At 37.4% G+C, this 23,727-nt stretch overlaps 2 protein-coding genes across 3 annotated transcripts in view; one reads left to right on the top strand and one right to left on the bottom strand.

Moving 5' to 3' along the window:
• Dnai4 (dynein axonemal intermediate chain 4) overlaps window positions 1-9,864 on the bottom strand; it is a 102,427-nt gene extending 92,563 nt beyond the window's left edge. Inside the window, exon 1 of the mRNA XM_076862319.1 lies at window positions 9,719-9,864. The gene's annotated coding sequence lies outside the window, so the exon portion shown is untranslated. The remainder of the gene's footprint in view (window positions 1-9,718) is intronic.
• Window positions 9,865-10,020: 156 nt separating this feature from the next.
• Window positions 10,021-23,727, top strand: part of Mier1 (MIER1 transcriptional regulator) — a 58,258-nt gene continuing 44,551 nt past the window's right edge. The window contains exons 1-3 of one of the 2 annotated variants that reach the window (XM_076863746.1): window positions 10,021-10,151; window positions 11,182-11,282; window positions 13,776-13,849. In XM_076863746.1, coding sequence (XP_076719861.1) covers window positions 10,085-10,151; window positions 11,182-11,282; window positions 13,776-13,849 — 242 coding nt within the window. In that variant the 5' untranslated portion in view covers window positions 10,021-10,084. Of the gene's footprint in view, window positions 10,152-10,388; window positions 10,469-11,181; window positions 11,283-13,772; window positions 13,850-23,727 lie in introns of those variants that run through there. The other variant, XR_013092000.1, reaches the window with a different exon arrangement.

Here is a 23,727-nt window from a genome sequence, read left to right as displayed (position 1 = left end):
CCCTATTTCGTTTCTAAAGGAGTATACTATCCTGACAATACAAATAAAAGGTTTCAATTATATAAAAACTCCTTCATATCATTTCTCCACCTGCTTAAAATTCTGCTTCCTGAAAACTCATCAATATTTTCTTATCTTTTCCTCATTCAATAAGAGTTGATATTGTATAAGACTAATATTTCTAATATTTTATCTATGTTTTGAAATGTGTCTCTTCTAAGGAACTCTTCTCCATGAGTAATCCCAAGTCTTTTAATCATATTATTTTCCCATGAACATGCTTCAATCATCTCATCTTTTCTTTAGCTATGCCTTCCTCTACCTATTAATACATCTCTTCTCCCTTTCATAGCTCAGTTTTCTAAAATATTAGTCAATAATACTGTCTCTTTTTCGGTTTTCTTTTTTTTTCTGTGATGCTGGGGATCAAACCTAGGGCTGCATGCATCCTGGGCAAGTGCTTTACCACTGAGCTTCATGTCCCACCCTGTCTACTTTTTTGCTTCTCTTATCTAGTTCCAATTTTTCATTAATATCATCCATTCCTTCAAATTGTTGAATCCAAGGCACTCTTCACCTTTTGTAGCATCTGACAGTTGACTATTTTCCTTTATGAAAAATTGACTTCTCAAATTGGTTTCTATGACACCAGTTTCTTATTCTTTAACCTCCTTGAGACCTCTGATCTTCCATTTTCTACTAATTAATCTTTTAGATTTCTCTTCATTTCTAGCTAATTCAAAAATCCACAATACATCAGTAGAATCATTCCTTTGTTGCTACCGTCAAGTCTCTTATTTTTCTTTCTCCTTAACTTTTTGCACTAAGGTCCTTTTTACAAAGTCCAGTCCTCAGGGCTGGGGTCGTAGCTCAGTGGTAGCTCAGTGGTAGAGTGCTTGCCTGGCAAATGTGAGTCACTAGTTTCAATCCCCAACACTACATAAAAATAAAGAAAGAAAATAAAATTATTGTGCCCAACTACCAAAATAAATAGACAAATAGATACATAGATAAATAAATATATAAAAGATGCAAAATCCAATCCTCATGTTCTATTTTTCCTTTAATAAACTCCTCTTTCATATATTCAACAGGCTTGAACCTCAGCAATCTACTTTCTCATTATATACACCAAACCTGGTTTCAGTGGCCATGTATATTCTACTGTCTAATACCATCACTTCTGTCTCTCTTCTTCCATTCTCTGAAGATTTTTTACCTTGAACCATGGGTGCTCTCTCTCCAATATTATCCCTGCCATAATTATTGAGTATTTCAATATCCATGAAGCTAATCCTTCTACTACCGTAGCTTATTAGAAAACTTACATAAATGATGTTATCTTACTACTTCAACCACTTACCCTGATGATCAATATGCTTGACCTTGTCTTTAGAAAGGTCAATGGTTACTTCCTATTTTTTCAGTTTAAACACTCTCTTAAACCACAATATCAACAATCCTTCAACTCTATTATGATCTTTAAGTCCAGATGCTACCATGCTTTTCTCTTATGTACCTCTATGTATCTCTTCTCTCTTGATCTTAAAAGTTATCATAATTGATAGTTAATTATTATAATCATTCCTTTCTTACATTCTCATCCCCTTTTCCCTTCTTTTATGTCATAACACTTGCTGGTAAAACCAAAACCATGGTGAATTCCAATCATGCTCTTACTTTAACCTTGCACCTATGTATTAACCATGTTTCTAGCTTCTATAAATCTGATGTTTAAAAATGTGCCCTACATGTACAAGTCAGACATAGCTTGTTCTGGACAATATGGAAATACGCCTAAGTTACTGTGCCTTGGTTTCCTGCCACCCTCATATCTCCCAGCCCCTGAAGTCCTCCTCTTAGGAGGGGATTTTTCAAATACATATCGATCAATCGCAAGTCCACACTCCTGACAACCTCTTTTGAAATCCCACATTCTGGACCACAATACTTGTTCCAATCACTCCACTGTCAAGTGCCAGCCCAATAGATGGCCTCTATGCCTCAAAAACAACTAAAATTATTCAAAGTAGCCAATCCTGTTTATACTGTCTTACCCATTCCTTCTGGAAGAAACTAAAAGAAAAGCTCTTATTCACAGTAAACCTCCCCATACCTACCCTCAACACTAAAGCAAATAATCGTTTCAGTATTCTTATCTTACTTATTAGCATTTGATCTAGCTGTTCCTTCTTTTTTTTTTTAAACTTGGATTGTGGGGCACTCCCTTTACCTGGTTTTCCTCTTAGTTTTTCTGTAGCCTTCATCATTAAACTTCTCTTTTCTTCCTATATTCATAGCCTAATGAACTCATTCAGTGCTATGACTTAAATGCCATTATGTGAAAATGAATCCATAATACATAACTCTAACCCATATACCTACCTGCCTACTCGACATCTATAAAGGAAATTTAGCAAGTCCAAAACTGAATTCCTGGTGTTAACCACCACTACCATTTCACCCTTTTCAGGAAATTTACTTCTTATAGTCCTTCCCATTTTTTTTTAAAGGATATTCTGTTCTCCCAGGTGCTTAGGTGAAAAAAAGTAAAAATATATCCAGAATCCACTCAATTGTTATCATCTTTATTGCCACTATCCTGGTCCAAACACAATCTTATCTTTTTTGGATTACTGCAGTGCTCTTTTAACTGTCTTTTTACTTTACCTGGATCCCCTGAAATTTATTCTCCACACAACATATAGTTACCTTTTAAAAGCACAAGCAAGATCAATTCAATTCTTATTATAACTTGTGACATATAAAATAGTCATATTTCACAAGAAAACTTAAATCCCAAAAGGACAACTGAAATACCCAAATTTAATCAAGAACTCATAGGCCATGTGTTTGAGCAAATTTCTTAGTCTGTTTCTTTACTTCTCTGTAAATTAAGGTTAATAACACTACCTAATTCAGAGTTAGGGTGATCATTAGTTTTATTTCTAAAGTACAATGAGGAGATAAAAATTATAAAATAAAAATTTAAAGACTCAAAGAGAAGGTAATAGGGTCAAGGAAAAAAACTGGAGAGAGAAAGAAGAACCAGACAGGAGGCATTCAGGCAGGTAATAAATGAACCAGTAAAGTCCATTATTGTCAAATGCTCAGAGAGATGGAAAGAAACATTGAATCTGGTGACCTTTGAAATCTTTAGGTTATGATTTAGGTTATAATCCTTTGAGTAGTTTCTAAAAAGCAACAGTGACAACAGATAAGAATTAAGGAGTGAACAGACTTTCTTTTGGCTTCCAGTCCAATATGTAAAGCCCTTGAAAGTAATCTTTTTATTTTTGATGGTACTGAGGATTGAACCAAGGGGTGCTCTACCACTGAGCTACAGCACAAGATGTTTGTTTTCTACTTTCGTTTAGGTCCACCAGAAAATTGAGATCATAGGGAAAAGAACTACCTTGAAAATTAAAGAGGTAGGTGAAAACAGAATAGCAGTGTACAGAAAGCAAAAACTACCAATGGAATAAGTAGTGGTAGGAAAACTTAAAGGACAATTTACTAATTACTGAAGACTGAGTGTAGACAACCTTGAGAGATGAAAACTGGGGATCCAGCATTATGGAGGGGCCCACACTTTCATTTTCACCTCCATGAGTTCACCAAGTTCTCCGGATGAAAATCAGAGACAAATTCCCTCAGGGTTCCAGCAGATGGATGGAGAGTAACAATTCTGAAATACACACAAAATGTTCTGTTCTCCTTAACAAAGGCCCATCTTCAAGGAAACTATTTTAAGAACTTAACCAACTTGGGTTTTACAACAGCATAATGGATGCAGGAAAAGAAAATACCCAATTCTAGCCTGGCACGGTGGCATACGCCTGTAATCCCAGCAGCTCTGGAGGCTGAGGCAGGAGTATCATGAGTTCAAGGCCAGCCCCAGCAAAAGTGAGGCGCTAAGCAACTCAGTAAGACCCTCTCTCAAAATACACCCAACTCTGATACCTTTTAGTTATCTTGTCCCAATTGAATAGAAGAAAAAAATGCTAAGAAACACTCATAAAGTTTACACCTCAGGGATAAAGGCCCACTAAAACATTTAGTTGTTGGATTACAGAATACATCCCCTTCTCCCTAAATCTTGCCACCACCACACCTGGGCTCTGTTAATAGGACTAAATTAATTACCATTAAAAAAACTACAAGGCTCAAACTCCACTTAAGAAGGAGGCTCTATCTACTATGGTAATAAAAATGGCATGCTATTGGCACCAAAACAGACCCATGGTACAGAATAGAAGACACAAAGACAAACCCACATAAACACAGTTACCTCTTACTAGACAAAGGAGCCATAAACACACACTGGAGAAAAGATAGGCTCTTCAACAAATGATGCTGGCAAAACTGGAAATCCATATGTAGCAAAATGAAATTTGCAAAAAACTCAAAGTTGATCAAGGACCTAAGCATTAGACAAGAGATCCTGAGCCTACTAGAAGAAAAAGTAGATCCAACTCTCCATTATGTCAGCTTAGGAACCAACTTCCTCAACAAGACTCCTATAGTGCAAGAAGTAAAATCAAGAATAAATAAATGGAATGGTATCAAACTGAAAAGATTCACAGCAAAGGAAACAATCAAGAACGTGAACAGAGAGCCTACAAAATGGGAGAAAATCTTTGTCACCTGCACCTTAAATAGAGCATTAATCTATACAAAAAACACAAAAACTTAACACAAAAAATCAAATAACCCAATCAATAAATGAGCTAAGGAACTGAACAGGCACGTCACAGAAGAAATACAATCGGTCAACAAATACATGAAAAAATGTTCAAAAGCACAAGTATTTAGAGAAATGTAAATTAAAACTACACTGAGATTTTATCTCACTCTAGTCAGAATGGCAATTATCAAGAATATAAGTAACAATACATGTTGTCCAGGATGTGGGAAAAAAGGTATATTCACACATTGCTGGTGGGACTGCAAATTGGTACAACCACTCTGGAAAGCAGTATGGAGACCACTCAGAAAACCTGGAATGAAACCAACATTTGACTCAACTATCCCACTCCTTGGCATACACCCAAAGGATTTAAAATCAGCATACAACAGTGATGCATCCACATCAATGTTTATAGCAGCATACTTCACAAAAGCTAAGCTCTGGAACCAACTGGGTGCCCTTCAACAGATGAATGGATAAATATTCATTCACAATGGAATATTATTACTCAGACATAAAGAAGAATGAAATTACAGCATTTGCTAATAAATGGATGGAACTAGAGACTGTCCTGTTAAGTGAAATAAGCCAATCCCCAAAAACCAAAGGTCAAATGTTCTCTCTGATATGTAGATGCTAATACACAACCTGGAGGCAAGGGAGAGAAGAACAGAAGTTCACTGGTTCAGATGAAGGTGAATGAGGGAAGAGAGGGAGGGAGGATGGGAATAAAAGACAGTAGAATGAATCAGTCATAACTTTTCCACGTTCCTATATATACATGAACATTTTAACTCCACATCATGTATAATCAAAAGAATGTAAAGTATACTCCATGTATGTATGTCAAAATACACTCGACTGTTATGTATATCTTAAAAGGAAGGAGGCCCAAAGGAAACTTAAACAAACAGAAGAGATAAAACCAAGAACACTAGAAGAAACTAAAGCTTTCCACAAACAGTAAATATAAAGTCATAGCCACACAAAAATAAAAACTCACACTGAAGGCCTATTTATCTCAGTTCATGTTACACCATACAATATGTTCTATTTTCAACAAAAAATTGTAAGGCATATCAAAAGGAAAAAAAATGGTGTGAAGAGACAAAATAAGCATTAGAACCAGACTCAGATACAGCAGAAATATTAGAACGGTTCAACCAGATTTAAAATAACTTTCCTGAATATGGTAAGGGATCTAATCTAACAAGTGAATAATATCCAAGACAAATGGGCAATGAAAACAGATGAAAATACTAATACAGAATTGAAAGTAAATATGAACATATAGGGAATCAGAATAAAGGAACTAGGCAGTGTTAGCACAAAAGGACCAGGCCAGGTGCAAACTTCACAGATCATCAAAAGCCTTTATTCAGGAACACAGAATGAAGCCACTGATGGACCCACTTTCCTGGTGGAAAATAAGTCACTGGCCAAAGGAGGAATCTGGGCTCCAGTATATAGGTTATACTGAGAGGTGACTTAATTAATAAACATGTCAGTTTGGGTGTTGAGAGCCATAGCCGAAGGGGCCCTAGCAAACTTTCAGACTGCCAGCTGATCATTGGCTCACAGCTGCCCCAGCAACATCTAGCTGATTGGCTCCTCTGCAGTGATGCTCATTGGGCTGTTTCCCTGCCCTTTCAGGCCATGGAGCTGCTCATTGGGGGACTTTTTGGCTCCGCCCACACAACCCAGCCAATCAGCCTCAAGAGCAGGAGGATTGGTGGGAGGTGGAGAGGCTGGTGGTCGGGAGAGTAATTGTCTGGAGTCGGGGGTCTGTTTGTGTGTTTCCACAGGGAGAACAGCAGCCAATTTGGATTCCAGAGAGATTAACTAAGGTCCTGACCCAGTAATTGTCTGGAGTCGGGGGTCTGTTTGTGTGTTTCCACAGGGAGAACAGCAGCCGATTTGGATTCCAGAGAGATTAACTAAAGCGATTTCTACAGACCAAAAAGATGATGATTTGGCTCAAATCCATAACAGCTGATATCCAGAACTCCAGTTTGGCTATTCTTACATCTGCGACAGAACCAGCATGCTTTTTTCAATATCTATTTTATTATTGCCCTTTCCCATATCATGAAGTTCTATTTTGTTTTTTGAGCTCATACAGACCTAGGTTAATGTTTTGCTGATCAGTTCTATTTTTTTGACTATAGAGTTTTTAAACATTGCAATGGAGATTTCACCTGTAAAAAGTTATAAGGCCTTTACTATTATGTTATGTGTTGTATGTATTATATCATGAGCGCTCATCACATATGATATATGGACATATGTTCAAACATATAACACAAAACACAAGTGTGCACACATAATATAATACATACAACACATAACATAATAGTAAAGGCCTTATAACTACTTTTTACAGGTGAAATCTCCAAAGGAGGAATCTGGGCTCCAGTATGTAGGTTATACTGAGAGGTGACTTAATTAATAAACATGTCAGTTTGGGCACTCAGGAATTTGGTTTTTTGTTGTTGTTTTTACTGGGCAAAGTAGGGTCTGGGGTAAGCAGTCAGCATCTGGGATTTGTTTTTACTGGGCACGATGGAGGGGTGGAGGGTCAGTGGCCAGCATCTAGAAAGGAATTATTTTGGGAGAGATCAATACTTAAGTCTCTTCTCAGGGGCTGTCATTCCAGGTTTGATGGACACCTTCTCCCCAGGGCTTGTTTTGTCACTGGGAAAGAATGTATTGTGAAAGGATCAATGCTATCAGTGTATGGCTTTCTTTTTCACTCCTTTTTCCAGGGTCACACTATCTTGGGGTTTGTCACTTCTCATATCTAATAGGCATAGAAATGAAATAAAGGTGTTAAAGAAAGAGCCAATGGTTATTTTTTCCACAATGAGAGATTTGTCCAATATTATTAAGCCAATGGGAAGGATCTAATTCAGGAGAAACTGAATTGAGAAAGTGGAAAATTGATAAATGCTTTGAGAGATTCTTTACAAGTTCAGGATTAAATCCTAAAAGGAGGAAGAGGAAAAATAATACATCAGGTCAAGCCAACAGGTTGCAAACTTTAGTGTCTTTGAAGCTTTTTTTTTTTTAATTATATAATATGGCAATACGGCTACCTCAAAAAGATTACATTGCTTCCCATTCCATCCCATCCTTTCTTTAATTATTAATTTATTATTAATTTGTCATTATTTAAGAAATTCCCAAGGGAATTTTTCTAACACTCTCAGCCAGTAGACAGCTGTATGACTTTTAATTCACCTAAATTCACTTTGAGATTTTCAAACCTAAAGGTGGAAACAAAAACCAGACAAAATGAACAGTAACCAATTACTTAAGTACATCTTTACACATTCCTTTGTTTAATCAATAAATATTTACGAAGCATGTTCTTTAGGCTAAAAGACACATCAGGGAACAAAACAAAAAACTATCCTCATTGAGTTTCATTACTTGTGAAGGCAAATTAATAAGCAAATTATAACTATAGGGATAAGTTTTATGGAAAAAATAAAGGGTGAGGGATCAAAATGCTGGATGTATTATTTTATGGATGGTGATATCTGGAAAAAAATGAGTTAAAGAGATTATCTTGGAGCATAATATTCCAAAGAATGGTAAATGTAGACAAGCACAAATACGAATAACATTCCTGATGTGTTGTGTAACAAAGCATGCTGAGAGTAAATTACCCAAGTAGCACCCTGTGAGCATTTACTCTAGTAAAACATGAAAAAACTTGAGGAAGGTTTTCAGCAGACAAATCACAATAAAAACTTTATGGAGGGTGCTGGGGAAAAGATTAGGCACCATAATGTGACAATGAGTTATATGATACTGCTAGTTTCAACTTATTTTGCAGGTAAAAATCATTGATTTATTGGGGTATAAGAAAGAAGTCCAAGGTACTCCAGAGTTTTTCACCTCAGAAACTGCCAAGTGGAATTCACCATTTACTAAAATGGGAAAGACTTGCAAAAGAAGGATTTTGGTTTTGAATATAAATTTTGAGATGTCTTATAATTTCTAAGATGTTTCCTTTTTCTTGGGAGGTCTTGGATAGAGCTAAAACTTGTGAAATACCCTTATCAGTGATTTTAAAAGGCATAAGGCAATAGTGAAGAGAACAGGTTAAGGAATGACCCAGCAACACTCTTCATGTTCAGTTATGGGACAGGTGAGCAGATCCCAGTTTTATTTTAAAAGAAGTAGCCATGAACCAGGGGAGTATCTAGGGAAGAGCGAAAACAAAATGAAGTATTTCAAAACTTAAGAAGTGATCAATTAGATCAGAGCTGTTAATGGGTCAGTTAAGAACAAAAGTGTAAACTGGCTACTGTGTTTGGCTGGATGGCTATTGTTGACTTTTACAAAAAGGCCTTTTTTGGTGGAGTGGTAGGATAGACAAAAGCCAGAGTACCATATTCAAAGGTGAACAGAAGGTTCTCTTCCAAGAACTTTCAACAAGTTGCGATGAAAAAAAGATCAATTGTGCTGAAGAAGATTGGAGAAAGGGATGTTGAAGGTTTGTGAAGAGAGAACAAAAGTGATCTGGAAGTGCCAGAGAGATAAATAAACTGGGAACTTCAGTGGAATTTAGTGAGCAGCCCAAAGGAACCGTTCCAAGTTACAAGTGAGATAAGTCAGCAGAACTTTAAGGCAGGGTGGTTAAAAATATATATATCATCTAGTATCAAGCATAGCAATGTTTGATCTGGGGTTCCAGAAGCTGATGAACCTGAGCATGTGAGCACAGCCTAGAAGCATCAAACTAGAATGTAGATGGGGGGGGGGCGCCCCCAAACTCTAAGTACTAGGAGGACGTGGTCCTAAACAAAACCAGATCTCCTCAGAGCAAGCAGAGCACTATTGGTTTTTAAAAGGTTGCTCCAGGCGAGAGAAGGAACCACTGCCGCCTGGGAGATTCGAGGCTGTTGACCATACCCAGATGCAGTAAAATGACCCCTTTCTAAATCTAGGGAGAGTTATCTAGAAGGGCTCCCTCGGCTGCCCACGGGAATTGAATACGATTTTCGCGCCGGAACTTACGGCGAGAGGTTTGGCTGCTTGCGGCTGTTTGTCGGAGAAACGGGCATGGTGGCGACGGGTTTGGGAGCTGTCGACCACCCCTTTCCAGGCTGCTTCTGGAGTCCCCTGTTCCCCAACCCCGGGCGTTAGCGGGTAGCGCCGAGGCTCAGAAATGTTGGCCGGGCGCCATGGAGACGGTGGAGCCCTGGCTCAACAAGCGGCCGCGCGGTTGGCTGGCGGCTCGAGGCCGAGGAGGAGGGCGGAGGCGGAGGGGAGGGCAGAGGGTTGGTGGAGCAGGAGGAAGCTCCGGACGACGACTGGAAGGAGGAGGCGGGCGGCCCGGGCCCCAGGCCCCTCCCAGGCTCTGAGTCTCCCGGCTGCAGGCGGATGGATGGGGCTTCTTCAGGCGGTGGTGGCAGCAGCGAAGGTGGCGGCGGCGGCAGCGGCAGCGGCTGTAAGTGCAGCCTCTATACACCATCTCTCCCCTCTCACTCCTCTTGGGATGAGGGGCTCCTGAGGTGTCCTCAGTCCCCTTTCTCTCCCTCCCCTCCCCCACTGCAGAGTACCGCCCGGAAGACTCTTAACTTCCGGGGAGGGGCTGCCAGAGAACGCGCCTGGTCGTGGGCCGAGCGGAGGCGCCGGCCACCGGAGGCGCATGCGCAACTCCCTGCCTCCGCCCACCCCCTCCGCGCCCGATCTTTCTGCTTCGCGGTGGCGGCAGCGCGGGTCTCCCTGGCGTCCACGGCGCGCTGGGAATCCGCTGCGGAGTGAGTTCGCCTCGCCCCGGTTGCTCCAGCCCCTTTTGCCAGTCGGTCCTCGATCCTGGTCGGGGTGGGGTCAAATGACCACTCCCCTGTGGCTCCACCCCTTTCCCCTGTGTTTCCCCAAATGTGTCCGGCCCTGGGAGGCTCCTTCCGAAACACTGCAGCCCTTGTGGTAGCGGGGTCCTGGGCCAACCTACCCTTTCTAAGGGAGCAGAGGAGGGAAGAGACTGCAAAGATGGCATTGCCGTAAGGGAGCTAAGCGTGCTTGCCTCCTTTGGTGATGTTTCAGCTTATAACGGAGAGGTCCCTGGCCTGGAGCGCATCTCTGGTCCTTGCATGCTGTGTGACCTTGGGCGAGTTGCTATCCTTCTCTGGGCTTCAATTTTACCCATTTAGCGCTCCTCCCCACAACGCTAAAACTGTAATTTTGCAGGAAAACTTAACGCAATTTTATGACCAGTCTCAGGCCGCTTAGCACACACGACCCCGAGTTGACCGAACCTTCTTTCTTAACTTGGTGAAAAATGGCGACCTATTTATTGGGTTACTTTTATTCCTTTACTGTTGGTTACAGATTGCATTAATTTTTTCCCAAAATTGTACTGGGATACTTGACCTAGTTCCCAGTAATGTTTTTAAAAATTTGAGACAGAATGGTGATCTTGGGATAAAAATTGTTTCTGACTCTTTGCTACTGAGGCTCTCTTTCCTTTAATCCAGATGGTGTGGTGGCTCGATTCTCCCAGTGCCTGGCTGAGTTTCGGACGTGGTTAAGAACCAACTGGTTGAGGTTCAATGCAGACAAGACGGATGTGATGCTGGTAGGCAAGGGCACACTTGGAGATGAAGGGAGGGAAAATCCAAACTCCCTCAAATATTATAAATATTACGTTACTTTTCTGTATGTTCCAGTGTTTGAGAACTACTAACAGGCCAATAATTTCCAGAATTTGGTTGAGATACTTAACATCAGCGATGATAAACTCTTAACATATTAGTTTGTAATATACTGATGAAATGGGGCCACTAGATAAGAATTATGAAAAGAAAACAGAACTGTTCTCTGAAGAACAAAAGGCTATATAAGTGTTTGGGGTGTTAATAATAAAAAAACTAACAAAAGTATGTTGCTTATTGTTGCATAGATATGGGCTTCCAAATGTAATACATTACTGCTTTTGCAACCTGCATTCTGCCTACTAATGTGAAGGTAAATCTAAAATGTTACTTAAGAAAATGAGTTTTAATAGTTTACAAAACAATCTCAAAAGGACTTGGACCCTGAAAATTATTAGATACAGAATTCGTTTTTAGGATTTTCGATGTGTTGTGTTCACCTATTTCAGTATATCAGCGCCCCGGAGTTAAAATTGTCACTAGTCTTTCCTTGGTGCATTTTGAGAGCTTCCTTTTTGACTTGCATGAACATGTTTCCATAGTATAGGTGTATACATTTCTTGTATTTGAATCAGGAGTTGGTCCTGAATAAAAGGTTATATTTCTTAGGCATAAGATTGTCAGATGAGTTTTTTAATGGGTTTAAGGTTGAGGTAAATTTGTGACCCTAAATGCATCTGTCAGTAGCAACATAATATCTTTAAGGGGTTCATGTGTGTTTGTGTGTATGTATGCATTTTATAGCTTCTGAAATTATTGAATAACTTTTGAATGGAGGATTCAGTAAGTTGCTCAAAAATATTTCCCAATATAATAATAGTTGTGAGTAGCTTAATGTGGTTGAAAATTAGTATTAGTTTGCTTAAAAAACAAGGAGAGAGTAAGAGCATAAGAGGCATTTATTTAGACTTTCTGTAGGGATTTTTTTGTTTGGGGATATAAACCATAATACATAAATTTGGAATTAGTCACAATTTTTTGACTTGTACAATTCTAACAGAGCTGCCATTTTGATTGGAATTAATTATATACAGTACAATAATTTTGAACAAGTCATAGTTAACAATGATTTTTCTCACACTTTTAGCTTTATTATGTCCTGTTTGTAGCTCTCTTAATAGCAATAGGATTTAAAGGTATAGTTTTGTTAAACTAAGTCAATGACTGTTGGCATTTGAATACAAAAAAGATATCTGTTGAATTAATACAAAGTACCAAAGAACTAAGGGTAATAGATGAAAATGACTAAGTCAGATTCTGGCTTAATAAACAGAAGAATGTTACAAAATTTGAGCTTTTTTTGAAAACAGAAGTCACTTTATGAGATATGGTGAATCACAGGAGGTGTTTAAACATAAGCAGAAAAGCCTGGTAGTAGAAGCATTCTGAGGAATTCCTATGCCAAAGTATAGAGAAATTGACTAAAAACCTATAAAGTCCCATCCAACACTAAGATTGTATGACCAGTGAATAGTTAGTTCTTACGTATTTTATATTGAAGAGGTTAAGCAAGAGTTTTGAGACTTTTTTTTTCCTTAAAGAAGCTCGGTAAAGAATAAAATGAGTGAAAGTAGCTGAATTCCATAGTGATGTGTTACCTATAACTTAGAGTACTAGAACTTTTTCTCCTTCCTTTAGATTGACTAAACCCACATTTATAGGAAAAAAATGTAGAGGGAATTTTTTTTCCTAAATTACAGTGCCATTTAAAGTTAATAGCATTGATAAAGAAATATTAAACTTAAAAGTTGTTTAATAGCAAGATAAATATCCATTTAAAAATGCCTTAGACCCAATTTCCTAACTTCCAATATTCATTTCAGTCCTTAACGGGACCTGATCCCTTGTTCTTCATTCCAATTGGGATTTTTGTATATGGTTGAACTGAAGAATCAAAGAATTAATGGACTAAAGCAAGCAAGTCATTTCTGTGCCTTGTATTTTAACAATGCTTTAGTCTTTCCCTTGATAGCCAGCTCAATTTCATATATTAACTTTCATGTTTTAATGGAAAACTTTCCCTAAACTTTCTGGTATATAAAACCTAAGTTTCTTCTACCTCTAGGCCTTTTGTTGTTTTTATCTGTACGCACCTCAGGGCCAGGCACATACATTGTTTTTTGCCTTTAGCTTTTTTCATCAAGTGTATCAAGAAAACGGTTTATTAACTGACATTTCTAAAAAGTCATTTTACTTTCAGACCAAAATAAAAAAATTCAACAGGGTAACTCATAGAAACTATATATCTGTGCTAAAATATTTATTCTCTCAAAAGAATCCTCAAAAAAACACTTTTATATATTTTCTTAAAGATAAATGGAAATACTGTACAGTACAGTTAATGGTAAAAATTGTTTGTAGACTTGGGAACTTTAAAGTTTTCCTTTCTCTTCTTTCCCTTGCTTTTCTTTCAGTAGAAAATGTGCATCAGATGTTTATGTTTAATTGGTTTACAGACTGTCTGTGGACTCTTTTCCTGTCAAATTACCAGGTAATGTCCTTTCACTTAGCAGCTACTTCATATACCTGTAAATGCAGTTTATTCATGCACAAATTATTGGACATTAGAGTTTCAAGTTAATATTGTCTTTGGAAATATTTAGGAAAATGCTTGATAGAGCCTAGAATTTTAAGGGAATACAAATAATTTTAAAAATAGTGTCGCCCATATTCATTGTAAACGTTTAAAAAAATTGTGTATGTACACATTTATGCAATATATTATAGTCTCACATTATTTAGAAGGAATGAATAATTTTCATTTAATTATTTGATTTTTGGTACTAACTTTTGTTGAAACTGCATTAAGAATCCTTAAAGATGGGGGTGGGCAAAAAAGTGTCTTTTGAATAAGTCTTTTTAAACTCCTGGTTTAGTAAAGTATTAGTGTCCACTTTAATAGTGCCTTGGTATTGACTAGTATCTACTTTAGTAATGGAAGTGAAACAAATTTGTTACTTTGAAATCATTGGCTCTGGCAGTCATCATTATTGGTATCAAGGCCAACTGGCAGCTCTAGGCCAATACTTTAAAACTTTCAAATCACAGGCATTGCAAACAAGTAGGTTCTTCCATGCAGTCAAGTAGATTATTTATGTCAATCAAAGAATGACTTCTCATTATTTTACATTTAAAATTTTTGTTTAGTTGTGCAAAAATTCAACCATTGCTGTATGTTGCTACTGGCGTCATACAGTGTGTGAGGAAAAACAAATGAAATTTGAGGATGGCAGACTACCTAACAATCCCTTTTCTTAATCTTTGCTCTGGCCTTCTAAATTGAGGCAGGATCTCAAGTTCAAAGCCGGCCTCAGCAAAAGCGAGGCGCTAAGCAACTCAGTGAGACCCTGTCTCTAAATAAAATACAGAATAGGTCTGGGGATGTGGCTCAGTGGTCCAGTGCCCCTGAATTATTAAATCCCCGGTACAAAAAAAAAAAAAGATTTTGGATGTGGGATGCTACATTTCCTGTCGGGAATCACGGAGAGATATTTGTAAAGGGATAACCGCTTTACAGTTCGTGCCGCTGTTGCATCCCAGCAACATCCTTTCTCTAGCATTCAAAAATGACCGACCTGTAAAATAGAACGTATTTTCCACTGCTATGTAAATGCTGGACGGGGCTCTGGTACCTTCTCGCGCCTTCTCTGCCTGAGATGCGCGGGCTCCGGTCGCAGGTCCTTCGGGGCGGGCGCCTGGCGCGGAGATGCCCAACTTCCCCACACCCACCTTGGCCCCGCCCCGTCCGCGCTCTACCAGGAGGGCTGGCCGCGGGGCCGCGCGCGCGTTCTCGCGTCCCTGCTCCGCGCGTGCTAGCTGGCCTTTTCCCTCCAGTCCAGCCCTGCCGGGGCGCCGCGAGGGGGCGGAGTGGGGTGTGGTGGGCGCGCTCGGGCGGCTCCTGCGCGTTCCCGCCGAGGCAGCGGCGGCGGGAGCGGCAGAGGCGGCGGCGGCCGGAGTCCCGTTGCCGAGTCTCACATCCGGGTTCTGGCCGTGACCCAGCCGCGGCCGCCGCGGAGATGTGACCCGGCAGTACGGCAAATATGGCGGAGGTAAGGGAGCGAGCTCCCCCTCCCTGTCCCGGAGCCGGGCGCCCCCGGGCCCTGGCCGGGGAGGAGTGGAGTGGGCCTGGCCAGGAGAGGCCCAGCCCTGCTGGCGCCACTGCCCACCTGTTGTCCGGAACAGGCCGCGCTCTGGGCGGGAGCTTTCCCTGGAACTTAGTTGGGATGGGTCCGGGGGTAGGAGAAAGCGGAGACGTAGTTGGACTTCGGGGCCAGTTTGAAGGGCTGGGTGCTACGCAGTAGTGCAGGGCGAGGGGGAGGGGGCGCTGGTCTGGGAAGGGGAGCCTGTGGCGCAACTTCGCCGGCCGGTGCCAGGGCCAGGAGAGGAGCCGCTGCTTCCTCTTGCGAAGTTTCTTCCCTTCCTAACCGAGATGCTGTTGCGCCCTTCCGCATCACCCCCACCCGTTTGCTACTGACGTCCAGTCGCTGTTGGTGGAGAAAACATAAGGCTGAACGGCCTTTAATTCTCCTAGTAAAGATAAAATGAGCGTGGAGAAAATCACGTTCCCAATTCCGCCTTTCAAACTAGGGGAATCTCCCCATTTCTCGGAAGAGTTAACAACTCCCTCCCCCGCTTTTCAACATACACACCGCCGCCGCCAGGTAGAACCTCTGGAGTTGCTTTTCTTCCCTTCAACTTAACCCCCTTCACCGTTTAGCACCCCCCCCCCCAATCCAAATCAAAGCGCTTTTTTCCTTCTGATTTTTGTTTTGTTAAGAAATCCCACCCCCTTGCTTGTCTTTGCTCATTTTCTAGTAAACAAGTTTCCAAAGCCCCTTTCTGCTATGTTAGATTGGTTTGCATATTTGGAACACGAAATTGATGACAAACAACCACTTGTTGGTTTATAATTAATTGGAACTTCGTATATGCTATTAAAAATCCAAATTTTGTCTCTCGTGTAAGGTTTTAAACGTAGGAAGTTTTGTGATTTATTTGTTTTTACTTTTTTTTTCCACCCATGTGAAAATTTCGTTATTCTTTATCCCTGAGTTCGCAGTCATGTATTTGGACTCCTGTGCCTCCTTGAGAAGCCACTCAACATTTGGTTAATATGGCATTACTCTTGTTAGAATTACCATATTCATTTTTAGAGACACCTAAAAATAGATTCAGGAAGTAGGTAATTTTATTTGTCCATTAGCCCCCAATTTTTAACTCCTTTATTTGCTAACTAAAATCAGTCGTATTTTTGTCAATACCATAATACCCTTTTTAGACCTTGGAATACAGAAAAATGGTTAGATTGTGTAGCTTTTTTTAGGTACCTAAAGGTTTGTTTTCTGGAAGCTCTTAGGATGTTATTTCTACTTGTCTTATGGAAACTAGATTTATATCTATGTCCGGGAGTATTTGCTGTTAAAGGAGGAAGAGGTTTTATTGTACCATGACTTTGTGCCACTAGTAGTCTTTTAAAAAACAATATTTCTGGTGTATATCTAAATTTAGATCTTATATTTTTATTTCTTTGGCTTTTTGTGGTTTAAAAAAAATGCGTTTCAGAGCACAAGAGTTGGAAAGCATAGTCGTTTCTGTTTCACTTAAATGTGACTGGATTTAATCTAGTAGTCTGATGATTATTACCTAGATTTTAGAAAGCAGTGAGGATTGTATTGTGTATTTTGCTTGATACATAGAGAAGGAGTAGTAATGTAGCAGTGGACCTCCTTTCGGTGGGTTTTCATTAGATAAGTAGAATTGTGTTAAGGAGGTAGTGTTTCTTCCCTTGTGGTGCTCAATGGTTTGAGCTTTAAGTTGTGTGATCATAATCCAAGATAGGTTACTAAGGAAGAAAAATAGCTTTATATGAAAATACATTGAAATTTGATTTTTAAAAAGTCATCTAGAAATTTTACTGCCCGGTGTACTGAAAACATGTTTATTAACATCTTGTTTCAGAAATTAAAGATGGTTTCATTAATGTAAGAGGGGAGAAACAGTATTTGGAGTCACCTATCATTTCCTAATATTTTCTAGTATATGCTTTTTATTACAAAGTGTATATTTTTCTTAAATATTTCATTGTTTGGAGAATGGAGCTCTCATATTTTCAGGAACACATGGATGGTTCAATTTCAAGAAGAAAAAAAATTGATTTCATTTTCAGTGTATTTAATGACTTGGTATCTTTAAATCATTTTTTATATTCTTCAGTTACTTGTAGATGGCTTTATTTATTGTGACTTTAAAGGAAAAGTAGAAGAACCTTGGTGTGTCCTATTAAACAATCTAAAAAGATGAAAAGGTAAAAAGTAAAAATAATTTAAATTTTTTGGTCTCAATACTTCAGTAATTGAGCTGGGGATGTAGCTCAGTGGTAGAGAGCTAGAATAGCATGGAAGACCATAGATGCTATCACCAGCACTGCCATAAACAAACAAAAACAAAACCGTCAAACTTCTGTAATTGTAATTATTTTTTAAAGACTGTTGGTTTCAAAAGATTAAATGAATGAGAAATGCTTTGTTTATAGCATCCTTTTACTTTTTGTGTGAGCTCTCAGATTTATTCTTTATGATATATGTGGTAAAATGATTCATATACTGAACTGTTGTGCTTTTGATTAAGTAGACCTGAGTATTGATGTTAACTTACGAAATAACAGTGCAGAGCAGCAGTAAGCAGTTAAATCTTCGGGGGAAAAACAGTTTTTGAAGAAACATGTCTCCAGAGAAAAATGTAGGTTTTATGCTTCTGGGTTTTCTTTTTGTTGTTGTTTCCTACATAAGAGAATGACCCTGACTTTTTAAGAAAATATTTTAATTCTTGAGTTCAAATTATTTTAGATGTACTAAATATGCTAATTATTCATAATTTTGATCTAATCATCCTAATTGAATCCATAATAGGAAGTATGTATTTAATGGTTTAAATTGTATTAGTATTAAAAACACTTAATATACTCAGAAAAATGGTAAATGCTCCCTTTCTTAGCACTTTTTGGTAAATTTCACTTTGCTTATTCCTTAAAATTATTTACCGTCCTTTTAAAAGGAGGCTCTCCTTGTCACACTTAAAGGAAATTAAAGGGTAGTTACAGTTTTATGAAGGCACTGAGAGAGAAAAAAAGAGGAAGAAATAGTTGATCCTTAGGGTTTTATAAGGAATGTGTTATAGGGACCTTGGGAATGAACAATTTGTCATTTATTTTCAAAGTTTATAAACATGTAAGGGACTTTCTTCTCAAGGAAAAAAAAGCTTCAGCACAGTGCAAGACCTGTTCTTTTTAATTTTTTCTTCTTTTATCCTTTGTCACATTTCTATAATAAAATGAAAAAAATTAATGAATTTAATACTGCTAAGTATTTTAATATTTTTAAAGATGGTACATGAACTATTCACTCACTATTTATTTCTTTTAAAAATACTCCTTAGTACTTTTTTTAAGAGTACTTGGATTTTGTGCTTTAAGGAAATAGGATCATGTCAGTGTGTTAATTTCTACTGTAAGCAAAACTTGTTCCACTGCAATGGATTTAAGCCTTAAATAATTCTATATTCTGGCATTTATTTATTTATTTATTTTTAGTTTATACTTCAAAAAAAATTAAGGTTTTATCCAAAGTAGGCATGAGCACCAATGCATCAGAGTCCTAAAAAGCTTAGTTCAGTGGAAGTATGAGAGTTGAAATACCTGAGAACTTAAAGGTTTGGTGGGACAAATAAAGAAGTGAATCACTGGAACTGGGGTTGTGGCTCAGTGATAGATTGCTTGCCTCACATGTGTGAGGAGGCACTGGATTCTTAGCACTGCATATAAATAAATGAATGAAATAAAGGTCCCTTAACAACTGGGGAAAAAAAAAAAGAAGTAGTAGTGAATTATTTTAAGATAATTCTGGAGGGACTAATCAGTTTCTCAAGTAATTTAGAAGTAAACACTTCTATTGAATCTTAAGGGCACCAAATCCCACCCCCTTACATATAATATGAATAGTAAACAGCTTCATAGAAATTTCTTGATTGATGTTCAGATCAAAAGATTTGCAAATGGTTTCAATGTTTATTGCAGTAATTAAACTGTTCACTGCTGGGGGTCTATTCTGTTGAGCTTATTTTGTGGCTTAGAAGTATGACTGTTACATTTTGTAGATAAGCAATTTGTGAAGTAGCACCCTAAAATAACTTTTTGCAAATTGAGGTTGTCTTTTCCTTATAGTTCTAGATTCAAAAAAAAAATATTCAGAAGAGAAAATATGTTCATTCATTTAGCTAAATACTCTTTAGTAGTATTACACATTTCAAACAATTCATAATAAAAGTAAGAAAGTTGGGTCTTGAAAATTGAAATGATCTAAATTTTTCATCATAGAGAAAGTGGAACTTGAGCAGAGTTTATGCAGTTTTTCCTAAGTCATACAGTTAGTCTGGCACAGTTAACAGTAGAACACAGCCTTCTGCATTCCTAATGCTTATTTTCCATAATCATTCTACCCTCTAAATTATTCTTATTGTTGTAAGTTTATTAATTTTAATTCCAAAACATACTTAACTGTTTTATACCTAGCATTTCTGAAAGTAACAGCAAAGTATGAGACATAATTTTGTATGGTAGGAGAGGGTACTAAGCCCTGGGCATAGTATCCCTGCAACTTTTATCCAAGAATAGGGTCCCAAACTCCTTCCTGACCTCTGTCCTTAATTGCTTTGAGAATCTGATTTAGCCTCTATAACTTAAGGAGATGTTGGCTACACTTAAAGAAATGGTGATTGAATTGGTTTGAGGGGGGGGAAGTTTTGTTCACTTATTTGCATGGAAAATAAGCTTTTGATTGGCTGAAATAAAAGAGCCTAGGAATACTTCCTGACTACACTACCTTAATTTTTTTTTTTTGTAAAAATGTAAATAGTCTAGCCTTTTTCTAGAATCAATCTTTTATCTCCAGATTTCAGTTTTCTGTTGCATGAAACACTTCCCACCATTTTCCACCATGTTCTAGAAGAGTGAAAAGAAATATTTGAATAATTAGGAGGCATTGAGTATTTGTTATAACTGTTAGTAACTTTATCAACTAAATCTTAAATATACTGGCAAGGATAACAAAAGTTAATAGAGCACTTTTTTCATTTGAGTTAGCATACTAATTACTTTTAGGTTTGTCTTTCCAGTGTTGTTTCCCATCTCTGATAAAACAAGTATATATGCACCAAAAAATTTTCAAAATTATAACTTTGAAAAAAAATAGTACCAAGTACTAGGTTTTCTTAAAAATTGAAAAGAGAAGAAAATGAAAATAGTTTATAATTCAACAAAAGAGATTGGAAAATTCCAAGAGAACAGAAAAATGTAAACTGAAAAAAGCCTCTTCTCCCTAATTCATCCCCTAGAAAAAGCTATTATGAACAAATTTTTATGTATCTTTTTGAGGAAAAAAAATTTATACATATTCTAGCCCAGTTTGTTGCACATTCTACATTTTTTAAATCTTAATTTTCTTAGCATTTTTTTCTCTTTCAACACAAACATATCTGTCTCATCCTTTTTAATGAATTTATGGTGTCCCATTGTTTGAAGGAGCTATATATTATTTTGAACTAGTTAAAAAGTTAAAATGGATTTTGGGTTTTCCCCCAACTTTTTGCTTAGAACAACATTGTGGTAATGAATGGTATACATATATCTGAGTGTACTGTTTTAGGTATATCACAAGGGGAAGTTCATGTTGGCAAAATGATGTCAAAAATTGTTGAGCTAACTCCTTTCTACCAGTAAGGTCTAAGTGCATTTTAAACATTCTTAAACCACAAATTAAAAATTTTCCAGCTTACACTCATATTTTGATCTTTTTCTGAAACCAAGTGTTTCTATAAGCACTTGTTTATATTTAATTTTTTGTTTGTTTTAATTTTCCCCTCTCTTACCCCTTTCTAATTTGCTGTAGTAATTGTAAATTGTGCAAGTTTTCTTGGAGGGTATTGTTAGATAGAGATATCATTTCCTAAAAAGACATAGGTTACAGTCTGGTAAGACAGATGTCAACTCTGTTCACATTTTAAACGTGCTTTGAACTGATAAAAACCATTTTAGAAGGAAATAGAAAGTAAGGGGAAAGAGAAAAAAGTTAGCAAAAAATTATGGGGTTCTTTCTCTGGAAGGTATAAAAAGAACTCTGAGGTGTCAGAGGTTATAGGCTTCATGTCTGACTTCATTACCACAGTGGAACCTTTATCTCATTTTATATCCCTGGGTTTGCTAATCTATAAAATAAGGTAATGTTAGATTTACGGTTATGATCAAGAAACTATGCCTTTGAAAATGTGTAGCATTATGTAAATATAAATTAGTTCTATGTTTTTTCATAGCTAAATAAAAATTGCCCTCATTCCACCCTGAAACTTCTTATATTATAAGCTCACATTTTATCTTGAAAGATAATCATTTTGTCAGTTGAACAATGTAATGTTCACAATATGAACTGTTTTCAGATGCTAGTTTTAGAAGCTCATTTTTTATTTAATTGGATATAGTTAACTTGCAAGAAACTAATCTCATTCCTGTCTCCTAAACTGACACAATAAAATTTTATTTGGGATGTAAAATACTAAAACGTATATGGATACTAAATATGGGCAAACCATTCTGCCTTTTGCTCTTCCGTGCTAATCAATGCTTGACACATTGCAGTACCTCTGACGTAATGTGATCATTGATGTAATCTTTGAACTTTGTGTGCTTTGCTCTATGTGGGCTATACTTACAAATGCTACCAGTTCTCTAAATATTTGGTATCTGAAAAAATGGAAAATATTTGGAACCTTTTCAGAACTTTAAAGTGGTAACTATTGACCAATAAAATAATGATCATTTAGGGTTGGTGAGGCCTCTTGTAGATACCATTTGCAATTCAGCGTCCCTAGAATTATTCTAGGTAGTAAAAACATACCCTTCAATTTTAGTAATTTGTTTTTAATCAGAAAGCCTTTTTTATCATAAGACTGTCAAATGAGATAATTATTGGAGTGTAAATTAAAACTAAATATTTGCCTAAGAACTATTTCTCTTAAGTTTCTAATTCATAAGTAATGCATATTTTTCTTGTTTATGTCATATAAATTTTGTTCTAAAAGTTCTCTAAAAAGAAAACCAGCATTGCAGGTGTGATGGTACACTCCTTATAATCCCAGTGGCTGGGAGGCTGAAGCATGAGGATCACAAGTTCAAAAGCCAGTCTCAGCAACTTAGCCAGACCCTACACAACTCAGTGAGATCCTGTCTCTGAATAAAATACAAAAAAATGGTCTGGGATGTGGTTCAGTTGTTAAGTACCCCTGAGTTCAATACCCAGTACTAAAAAAGAAAAGAAAACCAACATTATAAGACTACTCCCTGTGATAGTGAACAATCTGATGAAGGTGGTCAATAATGTTGCTGTAGCCTTGTATGGAGATTGGGTTTATACTTGGAAAATAAAATTTAATTGCATGAAACATGAGTGAATTAATATTTTAAAATATTAGTTTGCTGTGTAATAATTGTAATGGTTAAAACCATTTCAAGTCGTAGCTATGCCCCAAAAGATGTTAAGCAAGCTAGAAACCCTTTTTGTAGTTACATTACTCTCTTCATGTCATCCCCACTCTTCAGGAGTAATTAATTGGAGGAAAAAAGCATTATATTGACTATTCCAGCAAAGTAACTTTTAAATAATTGTAGTTTTGTGGCATTGGAAATAAAATACTAGATATTGTTATTTTTTCTTAGATACTCCTATAAGAAAGAACCATTCCAAGAATTGATAGGGGAAAAAATAGGACCTTTGAAAAAGTGTGCCCCAAGAACCCAAGTCACCATGAAATTTAGAATGCCATACTTAAAATAGTACACTGTATACAATTTTTAAAATGGAACTTAAAACATTTTATAGGAATTTGTCTTTGACCCTAGCTTTTGAAAAATTAAGCATCATTTTCCTAATTTCTTTTTCTTCTTGCCTCTCTCTGTCCCATTACTTAGCAGAAGCGAAGAATACTGCAATATCCCTATCATTCTATTGCTAGTGCTTTTGGCCTTCCTCCCTGTCTGTCTTCTAATGGATGTGAAATAGGTACATCTGAATGAATTGGCAAAGTTTTATTTATAAATTTATGTCATTTAAACATTTTTTACTGAATTTGTCTTGTAGGGATATGTAGATAATACTTGTTTATAGTTGTAAATTAACAATTGAGGTAAAACACAACCACATACTTACTGACATGTGGTGACATTACTAAAATAAGTTCCTACAAATTTTCATCTTCATGTTTTCCAGTTGCTTATGGTTAAATTTATGAGAGAGAGAATGATACAGTAGAGGAAACATTATAATT

This window comes from Callospermophilus lateralis, chromosome 7 (genome assembly GCF_048772815.1).
Source record: "Callospermophilus lateralis isolate mCalLat2 chromosome 7, mCalLat2.hap1, whole genome shotgun sequence".
Classification (NCBI taxonomy): Eukaryota; Metazoa; Chordata; class Mammalia; order Rodentia; family Sciuridae; genus Callospermophilus; species Callospermophilus lateralis.
Note: the sequence above shows the minus strand (reverse complement) of the source record. Positions and strands in the feature narration are given on the sequence as shown.